Raw genomic sequence first — 26874 nt, 5'->3', positions numbered from 1 at the left:
AAGAAAATGTTACATTTTAAATTCTTACCAATCATTCTGAGGATCCTTACAAGAGAAGGCAAATGTTGTGCCAACGAACCTACCTTTTTGTTTGCTTTTGCGTGTGAGCACCAAGGTAGAGCTCTGTTATCCTCCTCTAGGACAAATGTCTTTTACATTCTTTGGAATCTACCATGAAGCCTTTCTTTCAAGTCTTATTTTTTGTTTAGCTATTGGCTTAAACTATTTCTCTGTGACTTCCCCCTGACACTGAGCATTTGTGCCCAAAATTCATGTCTGTTGCCAGCTGCTCTAGATATCGATGTACTTATCTATTGCCAACTGTTAACTTCCCTGTTGATTGTGAAGTGTACTGTAACAAAGGGAAACACATGCCAGGTGCTCATTTGGTAGTGGCCAAAGAGATGTCATTTTGAACTGAGCTAGTATCCCTTTATATTATTCCTTAATAAAATGCTGTTCTATTAAATTTGTTGCCATAAAATGGGTTATTAGTGATTGAGAAGATGCCACTTTTCTATCTGAGTCAGTACTGATCCAATTCTGCATTATGCTATAAGGGGGCACTTAGCTGATAGAAGTGTTATTGTTTGGATGTCCTGATTACTGAGAGTGGTTCAAATTTCCCATTTAGTACTTTTTTCAAGAAATGGGAAATTAATCTTGACAATCCTGGCCAATACCACCCAACCTAAATTCTCGCTCTAGGTCGAGCTGTCTGCAGTGTTCTTCACTTCCTGCCCTAAATAGTTATGTATTGCTGCTATGCACTGTTACACTGCTGCTGTGTAGGTAGTTAGTAGTCTGAGAGTGCAAAGCGATTTTATTTTGTATCTGTGTGTATATATATAAAAATCACACATGGGGAGAAGGAGAGTGTGTGTGTGTGTATTTGGACAATAAGTCATCTCAATAAAGCATCAGTGGATCCCCTGGGACAGAAGTTGATGTACACGCACAAGATTTTTATCACAAACTATTAATCCCTAAAGCAAAACATTTCTCTGAGTATATTTTTTCCCTGACTGCACTGACAGAATGCAGCTATCTGCATCCAGGTGTGTGCGCTGCCATCCAGTTTGCATTTTCTTTGCCTCTTCTGGTTTTTCTCTTGACTCTCTTCTCTACATACAAGCCTTATCGACAGTTTCTCTGCTCCAAAAGTACTATCAGTTTCTTTTATGGTTTAATGTATCAGCTTGCACTAAACAGGGCTCCCACTTTGACAGCTTGTTTTCTGCCTCAGTTGGCTTTTTCAGATGCACTGTTGGCATCACTTCTCTTCAGCTGCTTATGCTGGCACAAAGGTATCACCGTTCTGTGCCCTCTGTCACTGTGTTTGAGAGGCGTCTGATTCTGTCCCACAGCCAATACTCTTCTTTGATAGCCTGATTTTCTATTTATTATTCTTTAATAATATATTAATTTGCACTGTGGTGGCCCCTGGATGCCCCAGTCACAGGGCTGGTCTATGTACAGTTTTTGTATCCCTTAAATTATATTGGTTTGAGGTTAAAGTGACACAACCCCCCGAGAGTGTGAACAAAGTTATACTAGTATATAGATGTTAAACGCTAACCTATACTGGTATAGTCTACATGGGGAAATTTACCAGCATAACTACACCTTTATATTTATGCCACTATGACTCCACATGTAGGCTACGTCTTCACTACCCGCCGATCCGGCGGGTAGCAATCGGTTTATCGGGGATCGACTTACCGCGTCTCGTGAGGACGCGGTAAAATCGATCCCTGATCGCTCTGCCGTCGACTCCGGAAATCCACCTCGACAAGAGGCGGCAGCGGAGTCGGCGGCAGCGCGGCAGCGGTCGGCTTTCCCCCGTCCTCACCGCCAGGTAAGCCGACCTAAAATACGCAACTTCAGCTACGGTATTCACGTAGCTGAAGTTGCGTATCTTAGGTTGGAACCCCGCTGTAGTGTAGACCTAGCCGTAGATGCTCTTATTCCAGAATAAGTGTGCCCACATGGGGAGTTATACTAGTATACGTTATGGTGTTGTATTAGTATAGTTATGCTGGTAAATTTCCAATTGTAGACAGTCCCTTACTCCCGTAAATGTAGGGGAATAAGTTATATCGGTATTATATTAGCACCTTTCTACTGATACAGCTGAATCGACATTAGAGACGTATACCACTTTAATTATTTCAGTAGAAAAATCACACCTATCATCAAAATAGTTAAGTCAGTACAAAAACTATGGGTAGACCAGACTGGTGGCCAGGGCTCCACTGTGCCAGGTGCTGTACACCCGCATAACAAAAATATAGGTCTGATCCATGGAGCGTATCTTTTCGGGGGGAGGGAAGGGGATTTTGAAAAGGACATGTAATCAGAATCCCTACTGCCTAGAATCATCATTAGTCAGTGATGCCAGTTTTAAACTAAGGCTTCAGGTGAATCTTCATTACATGTTTCTGAAAACAAAGGAAAGAGATGAAGTTTCTTTGTAAAGTTTTATGATGTGAGTGCGAATTAACCTGATGCTTTGATGTAACATAGGAATTTATAGCATGATTAACTCTTAAGTTGAACTGCTTTGGGTGTGTTATAGGTATGTAAACTGACGTACCTTGTAATGAGACACATTGTTGAGGTTCTTTATAGTACACAAAAACAAGGAAACGCAAAGGACAAAGTGTGTAATTAGCTCTGAGGCTTACTAAAAGGATACTGGAAGAAAGCAGTGTGCAACATAAAACAAAGGAAAAGTTATTCTTAGTTCAATATTTTGGCTTGCAATATGTGAAATGTGTTTTGGAACATTTTCCAAAAAAGTGTAACCAGTGTTAGAGCTAAATTCTGGTCTTGATTTTATGCCTGGATCCCACTACTTCAGCGGGAGATATTTGCATGTGAAATTTGGCCTTAAGTGAATATTAAGTGTGTTTGTGTACAGAGACACAAACTAATAAATTGCAGTATCTCAAGTATCAGGAGAAATGGCTATATTTCCTTCTTTTTTTTTTTTCTTGTCTGACAATGCAGCCGCAGTGACATAAGTTGTGCAAACACTTCATCTTACACGAGAACATATTTAGGAAGATTAGTTACTTGAATAACTGACCAGTATAAGTGATAAAGTGTTATAAAGAGAGAAGGAGGGGTGTTTCTTAGTGAAATTTATAGATCCACAAGGACTGTATATTTCTATTGACTGCTTAGACTGAAGTTAAGTGTTTGGGGGGTGAGCTTGTACATAAACTTGGCTATATATATGTCATGGTTTGAACATGATATATATTCTGTTTTGTTGATGAACATGGCCACAATATGCATAGAAAATATGATGCTTTCATATTTGGTGTTCTGGCAATGATCAAGAAGTGAAGTTGGGATCTTCATTGCTTGTATAAATAAGTGCTGGAATGTGTGTCTGAGGAGAGATTAGAACAAATGGTGCAAAACCAAGATTCTTGACAAAGTAGCCTCCACCGTGATGAGGCCTTTTTTGAGATCTTTCCTTTTCATGTAAAATACAAAGTTCTCCTGTAATAACCTAATTCCAGTGCCAACAAGTTTTTCTGAAATACATGGGGCCAGATCTTCAGCGTATGTAAATTAATGGAGATATATCAGTCTGTATCAGTTGAGTATCTGGCTCATGATTCTCTGGAAAACTAGGGGTTAAGCCAGCAATGTACTAAGCATTCTGGCCATGATCCAGCAAAGTACTTATGCATGTGGTTTACGTTAACCATTTGAATAGTTCCATTGACCCCAGTTTCTAGGTTACACATCCTTTTCAAACGTATCCCTTTTTAAAGAGCCCTGGCAGGTCTGATGCAATACCCAAATGGTTTAACTAAGAATGAATATGAAAATGAGTAATAGTGCACTGTTCAAAATTAGTAAGTATTCCCTAGATGTAGTTTCTGAATCTTTGTCTATTTCAGTTTAGGTTTCTTACCTCCTGTTTTAATGTCTGTTTATTTGGATGTGAAGTGTGAAAAGATGCGTTAGATGAGTACTAGCCACCATACATTTGGTTTCATATATGTATGTTATGTGACCAACTTTTCATCTGCTATTCTAAAGAAAAAAATAAGAAAGCTAGCTGCTAAAGTATGCAGTCATTGGTATCAAAAGCTAATTAATGCCACTAATGTCTTTTTTTAAACTGCTGATGTGGTTGAAGTTCCAATATTGTGCTAACCATCTCATTTGATGTAATTTACTCCATTTTCCTCACAGCAATTACTGGGAGAGCTTTCAGAGGTAACACAAATTGCTATTATATGTTACTGATTTTCTAAAATGTCTCTTTGTAGGCTGAATCTTTTGGGTTGCATTGTATGCACTATTGAATTTCTGAAACTTGTTTCTTTCATAATGATAAATGAAGATAACCTGATGAATGAGTAGAAGAGGTCTTCAAAATACTTCAATTTTTTAAAAAAATTGCGTAAACTCAGTTTTAGTACACAGTTGGTTTTAGCACATGATTGCACAAATTTTGGAGTATGTTTTATGTAGTTCCACTTATAAATGTAGAACTTGAATGGTTTTCCCTGTTGGATTATATTTTCTTTCCAAATATGAAACTGATAGTTGGTCTCTTCTATGGGCATAGTGCTTGTGGGATGGCTCATTTGACGATGAAAGTGTCCAGGGATGTCAAATAAGAGTTACACCTGGTATTCAGTAATCCCTGCATTGAGGTTTGACTGTGGTGATGATGAAAGTTGATGTTTTGCTTTTTAATGAACCATTCAGTACCATCAAACCACTAATGCTTTTTTCCCCGTGTTAAAAGAAAACACAAATCACATTGTGGGGATAGCAGTTTGGCATTTTTAAATCTGTGAGCATAATTTAATTATTTTTGAATTTCGTTAAAACATTTTACTCTGATACTTATGAAGTACTTAAACAAATTCATTAACTCATCTGCTGATGTATTAATTTGCCACTTTATGTTTCACCTAAAGAGTAGCTTTCTGTTTGTTCTTTCATATTCGTATTCCACTTTTGTGGTGGTCATTATATTTTTAAAGGCAATTATTGGCATCACACCCAAATGCTATAGCACAAAAAATGTCAAGCATATGAATTCCTGTAAGCTTCCCACATTGGATTCCACAAACCAAACAAAAAATAATTGTAAGGTAATATATTAAACAATAAAATTGCATGAATCAAAGTAAAAAATCTTTTATGGGGAACATATTTAGGAAGATCTGTTAATTTAATAACTGACCATTATAAATAATGAGAGACTGCAACAGAGAAATAGAGGCGCGTTTCTCAGTTTAATCTATTAGCTTTGAAACCAAGAGGACAGATTCTGAGCTGTTGTAAATCAGCATAACTCTGCTGGAGCTAAACTGATTTACACTCTCTCAAGATCTGGACCCGTATATTTTTGGGTTAAATTTCTCCATTTTGGCATTCACGCATAGGGGCAGCTGGTTAAAATTAATGGAAAGTCGAATGTTCAAATATTGTTAAGGCACTGATGTGCTAATATTTTAACACGTGGTTCCCACAAAGATTTCTCTACTTAATCTGCGATAAACCCACCTGTCCTGGGGGGATGGAGATATGTGGTCCAGGAAGGATTGAGGCCTGGGGAGTTCACTCATTTGTTTTGCCCGCTAAAAATAAAACAACTTCTCATAACTCAGGGTACGTCTATACTTACCTCCGGGTCCGGCGGTAAGCAGTCGATCTTCTGGGATCGATTTATTGCGTTTTGTCTAGACGCGATAAATCGATCCCGGAAATGCTCGCCGTCGACGCCGGTACTCCTGCTCCGCGAGAGGAGTATGCGGAGTCGACGGGGGAGCCTGCCTGCCGCGTCTGGACCCGCGGTAAGTTCGAACTAAGGTACTTCGACTTCAGCTACGTTATTAACATAGCTGAAGTTGCGTATCTTAGTTCGAAGTGGGGGGTTAGTGTGGACCAGGCCTCAGAAGGAAGGCATCACTTCTTTATATTAATATGTACTGCTAGAAATGCCAATACTTTGCTCCTGCAAACTATACGGAGTATATTGCTAGCATATTGCATTGTTCAGCTTGTACAATTTGCAGGGGACATGGCAATGTAGATTTTGTATAAGATTGCCACCCATCCAGTTTTCACCGTTTGGGTTTTGGCTTGTGTGTCTGGGTGCCATTTGACAATCCCTGATGTCCAGGTTTTTATCTGGGGGGGGGTGGGGAGAGGTGGAGCAGGGGGTGGGGCCTTGGGGGAAGAGGTGGAGCAGGGGGCGGGGCCTCGGGTGTCCCATTAGAAAGGGGGCAACCCCAATTTTGTATGAGTGAGTAAATGTATCTTTCCTGCAAACCCTTTTGGAAAATACTTGCCGTTTAGTACAATCTGGTACATTCTAAAAAAGAAATTGCTCCTCAAAATTGTTTTTGAGCCAAATAATACATCTCAGCTGCAAGAGTTGATGTAGCATATTGTGGGAGGTGGATCAACACAAAGAGGCAGGAAAATAACCACAACGCTTCCCTACAGTTTGATGGCAAAATTGTAACAAACACCCACAAAAGGCATCACTGTGTTAAAGAAACAGACTTAAATCATAACACAATTGAAAACACGGTAGAAATGCGAAGTTGTTTAAATACAGATATGAGTTTTTGTCTACGCAAGCTAAAGAATGTGTGTTAATTTTGCTGAATTGTTTGTTTCGAGGAAGAACACCCCAAAAAAATCTGAAAAATTGAAATGTTTTGGTTTGACACATTTGAAATTAAAGCTTTTGATTTTTTTATTCAAAACAACTTTTCAGTTAAAAATTTCCTTTAATTTTGTTCATAAAAAACCTACAAAATATAAAAAATGCTCAGAATCAAAACAAGAGATTTCATTTTGAGTTGAGTGAAACTTTTCATTTGACCCAAAACAAAACTTTTTTTAAAAAATGTTTTGGCTTCCTAACAATTTTGTAAAATGTAATTTTTGGTTCAATTGGAAATGACTCCCTCCCTCCTCTCCCCCCCCCCCCCAATCCCCCAAATTGCCAGTGAACCAAAAAATCCACTATTCATCCAGATCCAGGTAGGTTCACTTGGTGAACGATATGGCCTATGTTTATGCAGAAGGTCAGACTAGGTAGTCATAATGATCACTGCTAGATGTGGGGTTTTGGCTTGGCCTGTTGCAAACATAGGAGTCAACAGCAAAGTGCAGATTAAAGGCAAGCTTTCCCAAGACTTGGGTATGTTTGACCTAGGATTTTTGTTTACCCAGCTCTTGTACATATGTTTAATCAGGTAAACTCCAGATACACGTCTCAGAGGCCACTCAAAACCTTCAGATAACAGGAGTTTTGGATTTAAAAAACTAATTTTAGACAAATTTCATATTTGGAGGAAAGAAATGAGTTCTGTATAATCAATATTGGGATGACACCATGCCAACTGCCTAAAACGGTCTCTTTTGGAAGAGTGCATGGTGAGAGAGGCCATGGACATCCAATGAGAGAGTAGTACAACTTGGTATATAAAACCATCCAGGCAACTCGAAACAGATATGGATGGAATCTGTTCATAACTTTGGCCCTCTTACCCAACTGTGGTGTTGGCAAAAGGAGATGTTGGTGATGGTGTTGGGATAATCAGAGTTTATCCTAAATAGTAAGACAGATGGATAGACAGACAAGATTGAGAATATTGATGCGAAAGTAAGTTTTTTGGAAAAGTGCAGCTGTATATCTGACAAGTAGCATGCCTTTCTGGGATAAAATGAGATTGCTGACTGCAGCGTACGCAGGTGCTTTCCTGCAGAAGGTTTGTCTTTTGAACACTGAGGGATTTTATGGTGCAGAGCTAATTATGTGTTTGCATCTCTTCAGAAACAAAGGATGGATTATGTTCTGAAACAACCCGATCCCAGTCCTGCTGCTCCATCACCACCTCCGACACCAGCTCCAGTTCCTGTCCCTCTCCCTCCTAGTACACCAGCACCTATTCCAGTTCCTGTGCCAAAAGCACCAGGAACCATTAGTCGCCAAAGCAGCACCTCTAGTGAGAGCGGTGGTATCATTATGCGTGACAGCCAGAGACACAAACAACTTCCTGTGGATCGTAAGTTTCTTCAAAACAGCCAGAAAAGCTATTTTTCACCATTTCCATCCATTTTAGCATTTTAAAAATCGCACTTTTCATGTTGTCATTTGATATTTGGCTTTTACCATAACTTTAAAAAAAAAAAAAAAAAAAAAAATTTTTCATATCACCTGGTGATCCTGTCCAATAACCAGGCTAAGCAGGGGTGGGACAGTTCCATACTTGAATGAATGTTGTCCGAGGAAAGTAGCTAAAGTAGTAGCTGCAAGAAGTGATGTTTGGGGATTCTCCCTCTTAATGTGTAGTAGCCTGATGCTTTAATGTGATAAGGAGCAGTGGTGGAGATACTGTCTTTCAGATGAGACAAAACTAAGGTCACTTCATGTCATTAAAGACCTCATGACACTTATTGCAAAAAGGTGTCAACTGTCTATGTATCACAGGCTACATCTACACTTACACATGTCGCTACGTGCCACAGTGAAAGGCAGGCTGCGTACACAGTTGTCACTGTGTTGTGGAGCTACACGCTGCAGTGAAAGGCTGTACAACAGCTATTACCTCCAACCCCAGAGGTGGCTGCATGTTAGCGATGGAAAAATGTGATTCCCTGTGTGTTATTTTGGGAAAGCTTTGGGGATCCTTTTTGAATAGAAAACATTATAAAAATGATTGTGATATATTTGAAATAATTTAGTATCAGTCTTGATGTATTTTTGTGTTCAGATATATAGCAGTGTATTCCAGCATGCGAAGTGCCATGCTAGTATTCTGGGAAAAGTTACCCTTTCCTTTAATGCACATGGTTGCTGCTGTCCTTGTTTTCAGCATTTAGCAAGCAGTTAGGGCTCTCTGACAGGAGGCAGAGGCTAAAACTGCAGAAGAACAAGCAAGGAGTTAATTTCTTATATTTTTCTGGCTTGACTGAGAGCACGTGGCCTGAAATTATGGCAGTTCTTTAACAAGAGCTCCCTGGTAATCAAGGAAGAGAGATGGAAGAGGTTGGCTACTGGAAAACTCACAAATATGTACATTTACCAATGACATTTCCAAGACCTTTTCCCCTCTGTTAGGACTTGGTTTTCTAGAAGTGTATTTATGTTACAACACTCAGTCTGTTTTGTAGAGAAGATATAAAATTGTCAAGGGGTAACATTTTTCAGAAGTGTCTTAGGCATGGCATGTAGGAGGCTGAACTCTGTGAATCTATGGGATTTAGGCTAACTCCATTTTAAAAATGGGACTTAGGCGCCTCAGTAACTTATGTGCTTTTGAAAATGTCACTCTGGTTCTAACATGTCTTGGGCTAAGGCCCTAGGAAGATCTGCCAAGGCGTTGGCAAGTTTGAGGATTTGAAGTTTGCATTACAAAGTAGGAACCATAACGTAACTGAAGACTGAGTCCCCTAAACATGGTTAAAATTGTAACATAGACAGGCCCATAAGTGAACTTCAGTATCTCTACCAACCATTCAGACCCATATGTCAGGAGATTAGGACTAGGGGACAGTTGACACAGCACTTTATCTAGAACATGACGCTGGATCCAGCATTGTATGGATGTTATCTCAAGTTCTGCCCAAAACAGTGTCTTAAATGGCATTGGTTCTCCACTTGCGAAGTAACTCCCTGCTCTCCATGTGTCAGTATATAATGCCTGCATCTGTAACTTTCACTCTATGCATCTGAAGAAGTGAGGTTTTTACCCACGAAAGCTTATGCCCAAATAAATCTGTTAGTCTTTAAGGTGCCACCAGACTCCTTGTTGTTTTTGTAGATACAGACTAACACGGCCACCCCCTGATACTTAAATGGCATTTGTAACACAGGGCTGCTGTGTCCCTTACTGTGTATCCCTCGAATCAGAAGGGTTTTTTACAGTAACATAATTCCAATAATTGAGCAGTTTTACATATGTCTAAAACCAGCACTTTAATAGTGTAGTTTAGAAATCAGACACTCTGATTTCTTTCCCCAGAACTGAAGAAGAGCTCGGTGTAGTTTGAAAGCTTGTACCTTCCGCCAGCAGAAGTTGGCCCAATAAAAGATACCTCACCTACATTGTCTCTAGTGTACAAGTAACTGTTACAAACTGAAAAGGTGATACTGAAATGAGATCTTAAGTGATTTGGTTGTTTGTGGATTGACAGCTCTTCCCTTTTTTCCCCACTCTCTGGCATGGCAAAAAATCCTAGCAACATTTCTGGTAAAGTTGTACTAATGTCCATGTTTAGTTCTCTGAGAGAGCTCTCCCTTCCATGTTCCCAGTAAGTGAGAAACATGCCTTACTGAATAAACACATTTTTCAGTCTTCAGAGCTAAATCAATAGGGCATCTTTCATTTGACCTATTGAGACAAACTGTAGTGCACTTTGAACTTAACTTCACTGAGGCCCATTATGTCCTTTCCTTCTGGAACAGACTGACTATTTAAAGAAAAGCTCAAAGAACTAATTTAGCCATTAACTAATGGGGCCAAAATGATGTGGATTCAATGTCCTACAGAAATATGACTTCAGCAATGAAAATCCCTCAGAGTTAAGCTTCTCTCTGCATTAGCTGTCATTATCACCACAAGGTAATATTGCACCTACACTATGAACTAGATCTACAGTTTCATTTTGGGGACAGTTTATTCATCTATCGGAATAAGTGAGTTGTCACTTAAAGGGCAACAGAGATGATAGCTCATAAGCATGAGGCAGGTCTTCAATCCTTAGAAAATAATTCCAATACTTCCTTCCTCTGAGATTGTGTTCTAAGTTAGTGCTCCCAGCCAAAGCATATAACCTTCCAGAGAGGTACAAATTTCCGTTACAGAATTGACCTAGTGCACATCTGGTTCAGCTTGCTGTACACTAGAGGCCAATGCTGGAAGCTTCAGAGAAGCAAAATTTTGTTGGGTGGAAATTCTGGAGAATTTGGTAAATATCTTGCTAATTTCCAATGACCCTAAGCACCAGTATCTTAGTAAGGTTCACTAAATACCCCTTAAAATTTCAGCAGTGATACCATTTAAAATAAAAACAAACTGCTGTTTTGCTCTCTATTATAATTTGTATCTACCCCTTCTCCAAAACACCCATTGCAAAAGTGGATTTAAATAGTGACAGTCGCTTGCAGAAGGAATGCAGTGAACGCTAGGGATGGTCAAAAATTTTCCATCTGAATTGTTTTTCAACTGTTTTTCCCCAAAATGTGTCTGTTTCCCACAGCCAATGTCAATGTTTTGTCAGAAAATTAAATGCCCCAAACCAAAGTATGTTGATTTGGAAGTGCTGCCACAGTGCCTTATGGGAATTGTTGTTCAGCTACTGCATCTTTGTGCCCCTTCGCATCTACAGCCTGGACATCTCCCCTGCAGCAGCAAGGTCTTCCCCCACTCCCTCTTTCGGTTTTTGTTTGAAAATTTTCAGTATTCAAAATTTTGCAGAAAAAACCCAAATATTCTGTGGAAAATTAAACAAAAGTGATTTTTTTTTTCGTTTTTATCAAAATTTTCCATGGAGTAGAAAAAAATATTTTTTGACCATCTCTAGTGAATGCTTTTTTTGTTTTAAAAACAGAGTGTGGTGCTATTAAGAGCAAACATGCTTTTTTCTCAAAAGCATCTTTTAAAAATAGATTCCCTGTTGTGTTCATCTTTCTTGTCTCTCTTTTTAGGTAGGAAATCTCAGATGGAAGAGGTACAGGATGAGCTTATTCACAGGCTTACCATTGGCCGGAGTGCTGCCCAGAAAAAGTTCCATGTGCCACGACCAAATGTACCGGTAGTTAATATCACTTATGATTCCTCTGCTGAGGATGTGAAAATGTGGTTGGAGTCAAAAGGATTCAGCCCAGTGTAAGTCTGAGGATGAACTTGGGGAAACTCTAATTTCAGAATACTGTATAAAGGGAAATAAACTACAATTTTTCAAAAGAGACTAGGATTTTGACTGTCTAACTTGTGGTGTTTTCCAGATTTTCAGAATGTGCTGAGTACTCCCTCTGAAAATCCATTCCCCTTTAATACGGTGTCTTAAATTGAGCCCCCAAAATATTGAGTCACCCAGAACCACAAGTCACTCTTGAAAATGTTGTCCACGTTTACACTGATTCTAACAAAAGGAGATCAGATTGCACCTCCTGTCGGTGACTGACTTCCATCCTAGTAACCTGTAAATCTCATCTTCAAAATTAGAAACTCATTTCACCCAAAATGGGCCGAGCGCTACAAGGTGCTGGTTTTTTACTACAAGGTTCCACTTTAATGGGTGGTAAGGGCACTTAGCCCCTTGCAAAGTCAAGGAAAATATTAGTGGATTTGACCAGTTTTGAGGTACTAATGTTGAGTACCTCAGCATCAGGGCCGGCTCCAGGTTTTTTGCCGCCCCAAGCAAAAAAAAAAACAACCTCCGAAAGCGCAACTGCTTAAGAAGGGGAAAAAAAAAAAAAGTGTCCGGGGTGCCGCCCCTTGAATTGTGCCACCCCAAGCAGAAGAAAATGGCTCATGTTTCTCAACTCAACTGGTGGATTTTTATTTATTTTTATTGTGCTTCCCACAGAACTATAAAATCTTATGGTGTCCACTCTCTGCTCTGCCTTTTTTAGGACTGTCAATAGCCTTGGAGTGCTGACAGGGGCTCAGCTTTTCTCGCTCAATAAGGATGAATTAAAGACTGTTTGTCCTGAAGGGTCTAGAGTCTACAGCCAAATTACTGTACAGAAAGCTGCATTAGAGGTATGTGTAACCCCTCCCATCAAAATGGCGTATACTAGCTGGTAAACAAGAACAATTCTTAGGTTGATAGGGTTCCCAATCTCTAATCATTAGCAGTTAGGATGAGATTTTCAGGGGTCAGATTATCCTACACCTACTGTTAGGGTTCTTATGCCTTCCTCTGGGGCATTGGATGCTGGCCATTATCAGAGGTTAGATGGACCACTGGTCTAATCTAATATGGCAATTCCTATATTCTTCTGATGGTAAAATCAGAGGTGATTCCCCCTCCTTCTGATCTTCATCACTCATTTTGTCCTTCTCTCCTGTTCTCTGCTACCTTCCTCTTCCTCTTCTCCCCATCCTCTAGCACAGTGGTTTTCTACCAGAGGTACGTGTACACCTATGGGTACACAGAGGTCTTCCGGGGGTACATCAACTCATCTAGATATTTGCCTATTTTTACATCAGGCTACATTAAAAGCACTAGCAAAGTCAGTGCAAACTAACATTTCATACAATAACTTGTTTATACTGCTCTATATAGTATACACTGAAATGTAAGTACAATATTTATATTCCAATTGATTTATTTTATAATTATATGGTAGAAATGAGAAAGTAAGCCATTTTTCAGTAATAGGGTGCTGTGACACTTTTTTGTATTTTTATGTCTGATTTTGTAAGCAAGTAGTTTTTAAGTGAGGTGAAATTTGGGGGTACGCAAGACCAATCAGACTCCTGAATGGGGTACAATAGTCTGGAAGGTTGAGAGCCACTGCTCTAGCAGGCTGCAGCCATTACAGACTGAAATTCTTCCTTTCTCCACTCTCCCCACAATGACATTCCACCCACTAGTGGGACAGTGTTTGGAAAGACAAACAGACTTGATGCATTTTGTAGTGATGGTAATGTGTGCTTATAGCCAGCCATTTTGCATAGATAATCAAGAATGTGTTCCTTCTTAGAAGGGATCGGTTGAAGATTAAGAAATGTGATAATGGTGGTGAATAAGGCTATCAGATCACTGTGGCAAACCATATGTAATTATTGATTGACATTTGTGTGTGTTTATACACATGCCCTCCCCTCCCCTACTCCCCCATGATTTGTAACTTTATACAGCTTGACATTTACAACAGCTTTTTGTGATAGAAGACCTCATGAATAAATTTAAATGGGAAATTAGAAGAAGGTTTCTTACCACTAGAGGAGTGAAGTTCTGGAAGAGCCTTCCAATAGGAGTAATGGGGGCAAACAACCTAACTAGTTTTAAGATGGAGCTTGATAAATTTATGAACAGGTTTACATGATGGGGTTGTCTACAGTTGCAGGGGACTGGATTCGATGACCCAGGAGGTGCTTAGCAGTCCGGTGTGCTGTGTTCCTGTTTTCAGATGTGCTAAGCATTCCCATCTCAGTTAGACTTGTGGGTACTCAGTCCAGTGATACCTGTTTCCCTTGGATTGGACTGAGCTGATACCACCAGCTGATTTGGCATAGGAAACCAAACGTCCATTGGATAGTAATGATTTCCAATCTCTATCTTCGTCATCTTGTTTGAACTGGTAACCTTGAGGTGAAATGTTCCTTTACCAGTCACCAGAGCCATGTATGCCACTACCAATGCTGGCACTGCGGGAGGCAGTCTCAGCAGAGAAGGAAAAAACAGAATGAGCCATGGAGACCAAATATAAACCTGAAAGTGGTGAACTGTCCAGTTCAGGGTTGAGGCAAATTAGCTGGGCAGTATGGGCAAGTAGGCACTGTTGCTACTCTATGTAATTTTAGTTTTCCACCCTCAATTCAGCACTTGAAAATGGCAACAGCCAGAATGACTATACTGGAAGAATGCCTTGCCCATTGTGTTTACATGTATTATATTTTTGTGTTTCACTTATTTTGCCTATAGCTTCTATACTTGTATTGGAAAATAACAAACCCCCCACTCTCAACCACTTGGATGTATATGGGAGGGAATAAGTTACTTAAAATGAATTATACCCACATTTACTTTTACTGTGGCTTTTTTAATGTCAATATGTTTTGGAAATTATCCTCTAAGGAAACGTACCCAGTTTTAAAATACAGTAACTCCTCACTTAACGTTGTAGTTATGTTCCTGAAAAATGCGACTTTAAGCATTTGTTAATGTTAAGTGAATACAATTTCCCCATAAGAATTAATGTAAACCGGGGGGTTAGGTTCCAGGGAAATTTTTTCCACCAGACAAAAAACTATATATTATATAGATTTACACACAGTATACGTTTTAAACAAACAATTTAATACTGTTCACAGCTACGATGATTGTGAAGCTTGGTTGAGGTGGTGAAGTTAGAGGGTGGAAGAGGGAGGGATATTTCCCAGGGAATGCCTTGCTGCTAAGTGATGAACTAGCACTCGGCTGAGCCCTCAAGGGTTAACCCATTGTTGTTAATGTAGCCTCTCACACAAGGCAGCACAAACATGAGGGAGGGGAGAAGCATAGCAGCCAGGGACAGACACACACCTTGTGTGCGGGAGAGAGAGAGAGATGCACACTGCCCCTTTAAGTAAGCTGACCCACTCTTAAGTGCATTGTCTTTTTAAGTGGATCAGGAAGTTGAGACAGCAGCTGCTGCCCCAAGCTCTCTCTGTCTGTGTCCCCTCCCTGCTCTATATGTAGAAGGGGTAAGCGGGGTGCAGGAGTGGGGGGAGGGGGACACCCTGACATTAGCCCCCCCCTTCTCCCCCTGCACAGCAAGCAGGAGTCTCTGGGAGCAGCTCCAAGGCAGAGGGCAGGAGCAGCACATGGCAGTGGGGGGAGGGACAGCTGACCTGCCGGCAATTGATAGCCTGCTGGGCAGCTGCAGCACAGGGAACTTAGGGGAGCGGGGAGCTGATGGGGGAGTCTGCTGGTCCACCCTGGTTCCAAGCCCCCACCAGCTAGCGCCAACGGGCTGCTCTTCCTGAAAGCAGTGGACAAAGCAGGCGGCTGCCAAACGACGTTAGAAGGGAGCATTGCACAACTTTAAACGAGCATGTTCCCTAATTGATCAGCAACGAAACAACGTTAACCAGGACGACTTTAAGTGAGGAGTTACTGTATCATGTTTATTACACAAGATGATTCAGACACTTGGCATATGAATAACACAACTGTAGACATCCACACACCTCACAGTTGTTACAAAGTGGGTACAATACTGGTCTGATAGAGGCAGTCAAGGAAACAGGAAACTTAAACACTGATTTGTGAAAGGAATCCCCCTGTTAATAGTTTATGCTGTCAATGGGCATGGTGGTGTCCTATAGGATATTAAATTAACTGTGGAGATGAACTATGAGCAGATGTGGTCTTTCTTGTTGCATATATCTAGGAAAATATTCTTGTGTTCAATGGATATTAATTTGAAAATTGAACATGTATCAGGTTAGTAGAAGTCTCATTCTCCTTCTGTGTTCTGGGCTTTTTTCGCTCGCCTTTGGTTTCTATTGTTTCTTCATTCTTCAGGAATTTGGTCCAGGCTTGTCTATTAAGATTATCTGCAAATGTTAATATGCAGGTATTGGAAGTTTAACAAGGAGGTTGATCTTTTTTGTTGGTTTCTGTAAGGCTTAATTAAAATTCAGTCTCCACTGTATCATTTGACTTTGAACTTATTAAATTAAAATTTAATCTTTTTTTGGACTATGTGATGTTTTAACCCAGGGGCAGGCAAACTGTTTGGCCTGAGGGCCGCATCGGATTTCGTAAATTGTATGGAGGGCTGGTTAGGGGACGGGGTCGTGGCCCGGCCCCCACCTTTATCTGCCCCATCCAACCCCCCGTTCCCTGACGGCCCCTCGGGGACCCCTGCCCCATCCCCACACCCTCGCTCCCTGTCCCCTGACTGCCCCTGGGCCCCTGCCGCCCCATCCAACCCCTCCTCTCATTCCTGACGCTCCTCCCCTCCCCCCAAGACCCCTGCCCCATCCAACCACCCCTTCTCCCTGTCCCCTGACTGCCCCTGGACCCCCTGCCCCCCGCCACCCCATCCAACCCCCCCCTCCTTCCTGACTGCCCCCCGGAACCCCTGCCCCCATTCAACCCCGTTTCCCCCCCCCCAACCACCATCCACACCCCAGCCCCCTGACCACCACCCCGAATTCCCCTGCCCTCTATCCAACCCCCCTGCTCCCTGCCCCCTTACCGCGCTGCCTGGAGCACCGGTGGCTGGTGGCGCTACAGCCACGCCGCCCGCCTGGAGCCGGGCCATGCTGCCGGTGTCACAGCCACCACCATGCAGCACAGAGAACCGGGTCAGGCCGGGATCTGCAGCTGCACTGCCCCAGGAGCTCGCTGCCCCGCCGCCCAGAGCATTGCGCCGGCAGCGGAGTGAGCGAGCTGAGGCTGAGGCTGCGGGGGGGGGCCCTAGCCTCCTGGGCCAGGAGCTCGGGGGCCGGGCAGGACGGTTCTGGAGGCCGAATGTGGCCCGCGGGCCGTAGTTTGCCCACCCCTGCTTTAACCCCTCTACTGATGTCTTACTGGGAACATTTGATCACCCTGAAGGAGCATGTTTTTTTCTGTGCATGTCTGTCCTGCCTCCAAGAGCATGTTGTTACTTAAATTGCAGAAAGCCAGTCTGCTTGCAATTGAATGGCAGTGGCCATTTCTGAAACATTATCTTTACACCAGCTAACAAAAATGAGCTGTCTTGTTCTTAAAAGATAAAGAAATATGTTATCACTCAAACTGGAAGCAATTCAAATAATAAAAGTTTTTATAGAGCCATGTAAAATTGTTAAACCAGTGTAGCCCATGACATACAGACTAAGCACAATTAACTCTTTTCTATAAATGTCTGAATAGCCATTGGGTTATGAGTTTAGCCATACAGATGTAGCTAATATATAGAACAGATGATTAGATTCCATGTACTCTAGATTTTGCATCGTGTGTCTAATACTTGTGACCTGTGTATCAGAAGAATTGACTCTTAAGTCAGTGTAGGTACAAATAACATCCCATGCTGGACTAAGTCTGGATCCACCCAAACAAATTCCTCTCCAGGCTTGTCCAAAGACTGCTCCTTGATCCCTGTCCTCTCTGATGCAGGGGCACTCCCAAACTGTGCACCAGATTCAGGGAACCTGCCTTAATCCACCTCTGCGTAATGGCTAATTCTTCAGTGTAGCGGTGAACTAATGCCTTAAACTTAGGCTACTGTAATTTAGTAGTTGTACCTGTAGGAAAAATAATATGCTAAGTGCAATAATTTAAATGTCTATTTTGCTTTATCTTCTGCTGAATGTTTTTTGACCAGTCCTGCACCTCTGATTGTTCTGCAAATCCTCCATTCTCTCCTTTGAATTAAACCAGAATTCAAAAGTAGAAGAGAAATCATAAATGTTTAGGGCTTTCTGTGGCCACACATAAACATGGTCTAAAGAGAGTGAAAATCAAGGGAGGAAGGTGTTCTGGATTGTTTTTCCCCTAGGGGGAGATAAATGGTTTCTTACAAAAATTGTTACATTGAATCAACTTTTTTCCTATTTGTTTTTAATTTTTTTTAAAAAGTCTAAAAAATGGAAAGCATAAATTGCTGGTCTTGAGCAGCATGCTGTAAAAAGAATGGCTCTCTGCCCAAAGCAAAGTGCCTGGAGTTGTGAGATCTGGGTTTTGTTCATGGCTTTGCTACAGACTCCTTGAGTGACTTTAGGTAAATCACTTTGAGTTCAACTCTGCCCACACAAAACTTAAGCACAGTGGAGAAACGGGTGCTGATCACAGCTCCCTGGGGCTTTCTGCCCAGCCTCAGGCTAACAAATACTTCAAGGGGTCAGCTTTAAGGTATGTAGCGCATCGGGCCCAGCAAAAACTAGCCCTGCCATTCTCTCTCCACTTGCTACACCAGGCAGTGCAGCTCCAGCAGAGAAGGCAATGGCTAGAGATGGTAGATCAGGCACAGTAGGTAGCATTCACCTGCTTTATGCTAATCAGACATTCTCCTCTTCATAGAGAATTTTCCCAGGGTTTCTCCAGACAGCTTAAGTTCAGTTTTCACCACTGATGCGATGCAAAATGAACTTAGTGCATCTGAGAATTGTTTGGCCCTTCATCTGCCTTGGTCTCAGTTTCCCTGTCTGTAACATGGGATTAATAACAGTTGCCTCCCTTGCAGGGATGATGTTTGTGTTAATTCCTCTGTTGAAAGCAGTATAGAAGTTCAAAACATTATACTTTTACATTGTCTATTTTCCTGATTACCCCCAACATGGACCAGTTAATTCCCTTTCACATCTCCCTTAATGGGAACTATGAACATGCCTAAATACAGAAGAATTAGACATCCTACCCACCACACCCAAGTGGGAAATGATGCCTGATTTTTCTAATATGCACAACATGTTGCCCAGCAGTTAGCTTACGCAAAATAGCTTATTGGATAATACCCTGTAATCAGTCTAACTTGGCATAAATTGTAAAGAGCTATAATTAAGAACCAATTGAAGAATTGTTTACCTATCCTTTGCATAAGGAAACTGTTGCTAGCCTCATATGACGCAGACTTCCTATCAGTGATGAGGAAGGTTAAGATTCTCCTAGTTCTTAAGGTAATTTTGTTACATAGCTAGATAAATAGTGGGTTTGTATCCAACTGTGTAATCTACTAATCTTATTCAAAGTAATATACAGTGTGGAAGTTTCCAATATAATTAGCATGTGTGCTTGCATACTAATGACTTCATTCAAATTACCAAATGGTCTGTACGCAGAAGAGAAACACAGAGATTTGCTCTAGTTTCTCCATAAATGTAGAATGGTAAGAACATAATTTTTTAACTTCATCGAAATTGCTTTTCAGGCAACGTTATTTGGGTTGGTTAGATGATATGGATCAGTCCAAACTGCACTGTCATAAGTGCCAAATCCATGTGCTAAAATGTTTATACAGCAGGTAAAATGGGTAAATAAAGTGGGGCTCCTATTTAGGTTCCAATCCTGCAGACACTTGTGTGTGTTCAACTTTACACCTATGCATAGACTCATAGACTTTACGGTTTGAAGGGACCATTATGATCTTCTAGTCTGATCTGCACATTGCAGGCCACAGAACCTCACCTCCCACTCCTGTAGTAGACCCATAACCTCTAGCTGAGTTACTGAAGTCCCCAAATCACGGTTTAAAAACATCAAGTTACCGAAAAGCCACCATTTATACTAGTTTAAACCTGCCCCATGCTGCAGAGGAAAGCAAAAAGCCCCCAGGGTCTCTGCCAATCTGACCTGGGGGGAAATGCCTTCCCCACTCCAAATATGAAGATCAGTTAGACCCTGAGCAGGTGGGCAAGACCCACCAACCAGACACCCAGGAAAGAATTCTCTGTAGTAACTCAGAGCCCTCCACATCTAGTGTCCCATCACCGGCCATTGGAGATATTTGCTGCTAGAAGTTGCAGAGTGGCTACATGCCATTGTAGGCAGTCTCATCACACCATCCTCTCCATAAACTTATCAAGTTCAGTCTTGAAGCCAGTTAGGTTTTTTGCCCCCATTGCTCCCCTTATAAGGCTGTTTCAGAAATTCACTCCTCTGATGGTTAGAGGCCTAAATTTGTTGATGGCCATTGACTTCAGTGGTACTGTACATGTAAAATTAAACATATGGTTGCAGGATTGAGGCCTTAAGCTCCTAAATAAATTTAGCCAAAAAGGATGAAATCCTGGCCCCATTGAAGTCAATGGCAAAACACCTATTGACTTCATTGAGGTCAGGGTTTCATCCCTGAGTACCAAATAGCTTTCGTTGACATCAGAGCTGAGGATGCTCAGCAGTACTGAAAATCAGAATGAATTTATTTAGAAGCCTACAACCCTCATTCGGGAAAGCATTTAAGAATATAGTTAAGTTCCTCACTATGTAGGACATCACTTAAATGCTGTCCTGAATGGGCCACTTTACATATCAGGGCCTACATGTGGATTTAAGACCTAACGTTAAGCCGTCTGTCTTATTAAAATCTTGGCTGAAAAGCCTCATCCTGTTGCTAGAACCACAAATTAACTTGTTTTCTCCTTTTCATTTTTAGGCTAACAATGGTAGCTCAGAACTACAGGAAATCATGAGAAGACGACAAGAAAAAATTAGTGCAGCTGCCTCAGATTCAGGAGTGGAATCTTTTGATGAGGGAAGTAGTCACTGAATGTCTTTTCCTTTTAATCCCATTGTCCTTGGCATTATTCCATCAAGCTTTGTTTTAGGAAGCAATGAAGGGGAATGTCTGATTTATTATTATTATTTTGTAGACATAACTTGTTGCCATAAAGAAACCATGCAACTGGACTTGACAGAAGTACCCACTGCTAGACGTTCTTGGCACTTGAGAAAACCCTTACACCCAAACATGAGTTTTAGCCTTGTGGAATTAACCATTTCATGCTCTTTGTGGATAATCAGAAACATTTTGCTGCTTTTGATTTATTCCAGTGAAGCTGAGCCAGCAGTAAGACATACTTGGCCTTCAGTAATAGAAGAGTTTAAATTTCCTCTGTCACTGTAGTCTGTGATTCACTCCTTTTGTCTCAGTCTCATGCTCTGAACAGCAGGATGTTCAGATTTATTTAAAAGTTCTTGATGCCAGCAATCAAAGATGTTAGAATGCAAACAGCAGTTCAAGCCTTCAGAACATAGGCTGAATTTTTCTTGTACCTCGTGCAAGGTGTTTTATTACTAATGAAGCTGTTGATAGCGAGAAAATATATTCTGTACTTTGATTTTATTTCTGTTTCACTGGTTATGAACCATACTATTACACAGGAATAAATAGAAAACATTAACACACAAGTCAGCTTACAAAGGTAGTCAGACCTGCTTTTGATAGCCATAACGGTATTCACAGTATTTTTTTTAATAGACTTGCATTTTTGTTGGTAACTAAACTAGTCAAAAGGAAAATGTAATCTAGACTCTTTTTTTTGGTGATGATCCTAAATGTCAAATTTTCTGTATGTAAAAAAAAAAAAAAAAAAAAAAGTTCATTTATAAATTTAATCTTTTGAAATATTATTGATTCCAGGGGGAAAAAAACACTTTCCAGCAAATGTTATTTTTGGAAACACAATTTTTGTCACAAAATGTTCTATTGTTTCACATGTATAAAGACTGACACGTCATTTAGAAAGATTTCATCATCTAGTTTCATTAATTTTCATAGTGCCTTTTTCACATGATTCAGCTGAAAGTCTGCAATAAACAGTGTTTGATGTATGTTAAAGAGTTGTATCTTTGTTGTTACAAAGAGGGAGTTGAGGCTAGGAACCATTCCAGATTTTGTGCTTAGAGTATGCTCTTTATATACTCTAGAAAAATAGTCTTTTGTAATCAGTGCTCCATTTTTCATAACATGATAAGCCCATATCTTAATAATGCCATTCATCCCAAAGCACCTTTATAAATGCTTTTGCTGTGTGTGTATTAAATGTAAATAGTGTCTACGCTTGTCACTCAAATGCAGTCATCTTCAAGAATGGAGAACACAAAGTATTGGGGAATGTCCCTGAATGGCTGCACAAAACTATTTTATGCAGGCAAAGTCTTTGACATTTAGCATTATAGCGTAGAACTAGCATCCTGTCTTAGCACAATGGGTCACTTTGACCGGGTCTCTAAACACAAACTCTTTAACTCAACACACTGATGGTACCCCAGTCTTCTACAATAGTGCAGGTTTCCTGGTCTTTGTCCAAGAAATGTCATCCTATTGTAGGTGTTCTCTGGTGGGCAATGAATGACTGACAAAATACTCTTGCACCTTGCTTTATTTTACATCAAACACAGAGCTTCCAGCAGATCAGAGTAGTAAAATTTTAGGTAGGTCTTTTGGAAACTCAAAGAATGCTCACTACTGTAAAATGGCACAGAACAGTTATGTCCTCCTCATTGATGGCAGTCACAAGTTTACATTTAGTTTTCATATCCTTCCTCAGGTTTATTTGATCACTTATGGTCTGATTCACTTTTGGCCAAAAGGAAATGTCCACTGTTCTAGGTGCTGAGTCTATGGCTACACTAAAACACCTGCAGCTGGCCTGCAGGCTGTACAGCTGTTTGTGAGGAGAGGAGGGCTCCAGCCTGAAGCCAGTCTCAGAGCCCAAGGTCCAGTCACAGCCTGAACATCTACACTGCAATTTTATAACCCAAGTGAGCTGCCATGGCCCAGCTGAGTGTTTTAGTGCAGTTGAAGACATACTTGGAGAGAAAAGGAACAAGCTGCATAATCCTCCTTTTACTATGGTAGCTGCTCACAGGTTGGAAGGAGGCCACAACAATGACATCTATAGAAAAAATCATCCTCGTGCTATTTAGGGGACAAGAAATGAGCAAACTGAATAGCTGATCCCCACACAATTGCAAGCTATAATTGTATGGCATTATCTATGCTAAATTAAAGTGCCCATGTGTTCGCTGCATTGCATTTAGGAAGGTATCTGCTTTTGCTAAAATTACTCTGAAGATGTAAAAGTTCTGTGGGGACTTGCCCACTTAACAGCTGACTGTCACTTCTGCTCACTTTGCCCTAGGGGGAGAGAGAGGCAAAAGAAAACCACTTTGAAACTACACAGGTTACCCAATGTTTGTCAGTTAAACAGCACTTGGCTCAGGCAAAGTGGTGATTTATAACAGATTTATGTTTTTATTATAACTGTGCTTTGGAGAATTTAGACTCCAGCCTTTAATTTTAGGGGCAAATCATAGATGCAGGTTGCACAGTAGCAGTGTACACTGAAAACACTGATTTGTTAGACAGAGCTCAAGGCAGGAAAGCACTTAAGCCTGCGCTGACCTTCCTTTGCTTTCAGGGGGAATTAAGCACATGCTTTAAAGTTAAGGAGGTTCCTTTGCTGACCAGGGATGACCTTAGGTACATGCTTTAAGGACTTTTCTGGATTGAGGCCTCAGTGCTTTTAAGATGAGAGGAAAGAAGCCAAGAAAAACAAACATGATTGGTGTAAGTATTTGTAAACAGGCAGCCCTGTATTCGGAAGCGTGTTCTTTTGTGAGAAACAAAGACAAATTGTCATTTCAGAGGGATATTTGTGAACAAGAAACTGGTTTTCAACTTACCTGCATTCACAGTCATATTGAAACAAGTAGCTCTGGACTTTGCTCAGGAGTAAGGCCAACATCATAAGAACAGGTTGATAAAGAAAATATTGGTCTGGCAAATTACCAAGGTTGCTATTGAAGAATTGATTGAAACCTCCTGTGCCTGAATGAGGGGAGCAAATCAGGCCCACGCTTCCCAGGGGCATGCATGTTTGTGCATTGCATACACAAAGTGGGGCCTTCATAGATAATGTGTATCTATTTAAGCTATCAAGTATGTGTTTGCATGCTTATGGGTGCTCAATCTTATTTGATTCCCTATATTCATCAATTTCTTTCTCTAAAACAATCTCCCTTTATATCATTCACATTCTATGGATGGGTAATACTTGCTCCATTTATGTTGTACTACTGCTGCAGCAGGAGAACATCAACATTAGCAGGCTATAGCCCTTGTTTCTCTGTTTCTTATGAGTGGTGTTGCAGCTTACACAGAATTCCTTAAATTCTGATGTCTGTCAGAATGTGGGTCAAAAGACTATATCTATATTACAGAATTGCACAGTGTAGAAACAACAGAGAAGCTGCCAAAAGTAACAATGGTAGGTTAGGTGAATGAGATACAGCTTGTTTTCACACAGGCTCCTTTAAAACTTCTATTGAAGGGACTGGTAAGGCTTATTTGAGTAAGGAGGTCAAACACAAGATTAAGCACCATTCATCAAACTCCTAAAGTGCAAATAGTTTTGTAGTATATACAGTGATGATCTGAATTGAAATTTAGTAACTTTGAACCTACTGTTCCTTTCTTAATTAAAAACTGGGGCAACGCAAGGGACATAAGCCAAAAGTCAGCACTTGCACATGGTCTTAGAAGATTCCACAAATTTCTGCCTTAGCCATGACAACTTCATCACTGCTATAAGTAGTGGGGCGAGGTTAAGGAATTGTTTCCCACGCCTATGCCCCCTTAGGCATCACTGAGCTAGCAGGTAAAGTACTGTCTGTGTTTAGTATGGCTAATGTAGCTCCCTCTCTGGTTCTGGAACACAGCCAATCAATTTATGGCGCTTCTGAGATAGGTCTGGTACAGAACACCTGGTGGCAGCGTATGGGAAGTACAGCACTGCCAATATAGATCCTCTACATCAGTACTAGAGTGAGCTGAACCCAAATCAAACAATTTCCCAGCTTTCATTACAACACTGCATTTTTGAGAGAGATTTTCAAACTTGCAATGAGTTGAGAGTTGCCTCAGGGTTGATTTACGATAGGAACCCAAACCACATTTGTTTTGCTTTGACTGAAAAATTAAGCTGAACACACATGAGATCCACCTTAAAAAGGTTTTGAACCAAAAATCACAAAGTTTTGCACTTTAAGTATACAGTTGGTGACAATATACACCTCTACCCCACTATAACACGGTAAAGCAGTGCTCCGGGGGGGCGGGACTGTGCACTCCAGCGGCTCAAAGCAAGTTCGATATAACGCGGTAAGATTTTTTGGCTCCCGAGGACAGCGTTATATGGAGGTAGAAGTGTAATGAGCTTTGTGAAAGGTGATACCTCCAAAGTTATTAGTCTTCTGGTAGCTGTATTTGGCTTATATCTTTAAAGTTTGAATTGACCGTTTCAAACTCTGTGTTTATAAAACAATGCAAGTTTATATTCATCACTTGACTCTGCTAGAAGTGACTGTGCCCTTAACAAGTCATGATAGGCCCATCCCTTGACCTGTGGCAGGCTCCTGCTCACTGGAGGAAGGGAAAGAACCTTTTACTCCCCCCCCCCCCCAAACTCCAGAGATTGCACAAGATAACATTTTTAGAAACACAGAGGAGTGCAGTCTGCTCTGCAGGGAAGATAGCTGAACACCTGCTTTTCTCAGATTCACCTCAGTGAGGCCTTGGTGCCTAATAATGGAGCAGCCTACATTGGAATGACAGCCCTTCTGAGGGAAGAACAGGGTATCAGATGCCTCCATAATGTCTACTACCATCTTGCACGTAACAAAAATGGGAGGCAGCCTGGAGGAAGACTTTCAGCATGACTATGTCTAACCTGTACTAATTACCAAAAAGAAAATATCAGGTCAACCTTTTACCCTAAATACCTCTTTGGCTTTTATATAAATATCTGCTTAAATCAAGCAGGTGTGGAGCCTGTACCATTTGCAGAAATGGTGGTGGTTGGTTAATTATGGGGTGTAATCTACAGTCATATCCTGTCCAGTCTGTGCTGTGTTATAACATCCATCTTTGCTGTGATCCTTTAGAACTAATTAACCTCTGTTTCAAAATGGAGAATCTAGAGAATCAGTGGGCAATGGCCAGTGATGGCACAAAAAATAAATAAAACATCCACAAGGTTTTCTTTGACCAGTGTAATTTGTGCCATTCAACCTCACACAGCTCTAGACCCAAGCTCAAAGTCTATTCTACAACCTCAAATAAGCAAGGCCTAAAACAGATATTTTATACACATTACTGCTCTGATTGAAACTTATAACACTTCCAACAGAATGAAATCAACACACTTGTTTTTCTTCCATTGATTGTAAAGCAATTCCTATGCTTCGATGGCCAGTGTGTATGGTATATAGCTGTCTACTGAAACCACTACATGGTGATCTACTTCTAAATGTGCATGGACCATAACTCTAGTTTACAGGATGTTCGTCCTACTCAACTTTAGAGTAGAGAGGAGCCTGAACCAAAACCCCAGTGCCAAACACCCCTGTACTTTGTGGCAGAGTGGAAGCTGCAATCCAAACCTGGGTCCTAACTTTGATGCCAGCCCCATCTCCAATGTGGCAACTGAAAATCCTAGATCCAAGTATTGGGTGTTTGAACTTCAGATAGGCCTGTTGCAGATTAGGCCCATGCCCATGTTGGAAGGAATCAACCAGCCATTAAGGTATTCATATCTCCTCCTGAACAAAGAATTTTGTGTACCTGTGGATATATAAATTAATAAGACAGGTAATACGTCCTAGGTAAGCACAGGAAGGCTTGAAATACATACAGACATACAGACTGTGGCAAGGGCTGCC

General features: G+C 41.0%; 1 protein-coding gene across 1 annotated transcript in view; it reads left to right on the top strand.

Annotated features, from left to right (window-relative positions):
- EPS8 (epidermal growth factor receptor pathway substrate 8) overlaps positions 1-21981 on the top strand; it is a 203782-nt gene extending 181801 nt beyond the window's left edge. The window contains exons 18-21 of the mRNA XM_026652262.1: positions 7835-8066; positions 11711-11891; positions 12641-12770; positions 20804-21981. Of these exons, the coding sequence (XP_026508047.1) occupies positions 7835-8066; positions 11711-11891; positions 12641-12770; positions 20804-20917 (657 nt within the window). The 3' untranslated portion in view covers positions 20918-21981. The remainder of the gene's footprint in view (positions 1-7834; positions 8067-11710; positions 11892-12640; positions 12771-20803) is intronic.
- The last annotated feature ends 4893 nt before the right edge of the window (positions 21982-26874 follow it).

The sequence above is a fragment of the Terrapene carolina genome, unplaced genomic scaffold, assembly GCF_002925995.2.
Source record: "Terrapene carolina triunguis isolate 2854851 unplaced genomic scaffold, T_m_triunguis-2.0 Scaffold112, whole genome shotgun sequence".
NCBI classification, from domain to species: Eukaryota; Metazoa; Chordata; order Testudines; family Emydidae; genus Terrapene; species Terrapene triunguis.
This window is presented reverse-complemented; position numbering and strand designations above follow the sequence as displayed.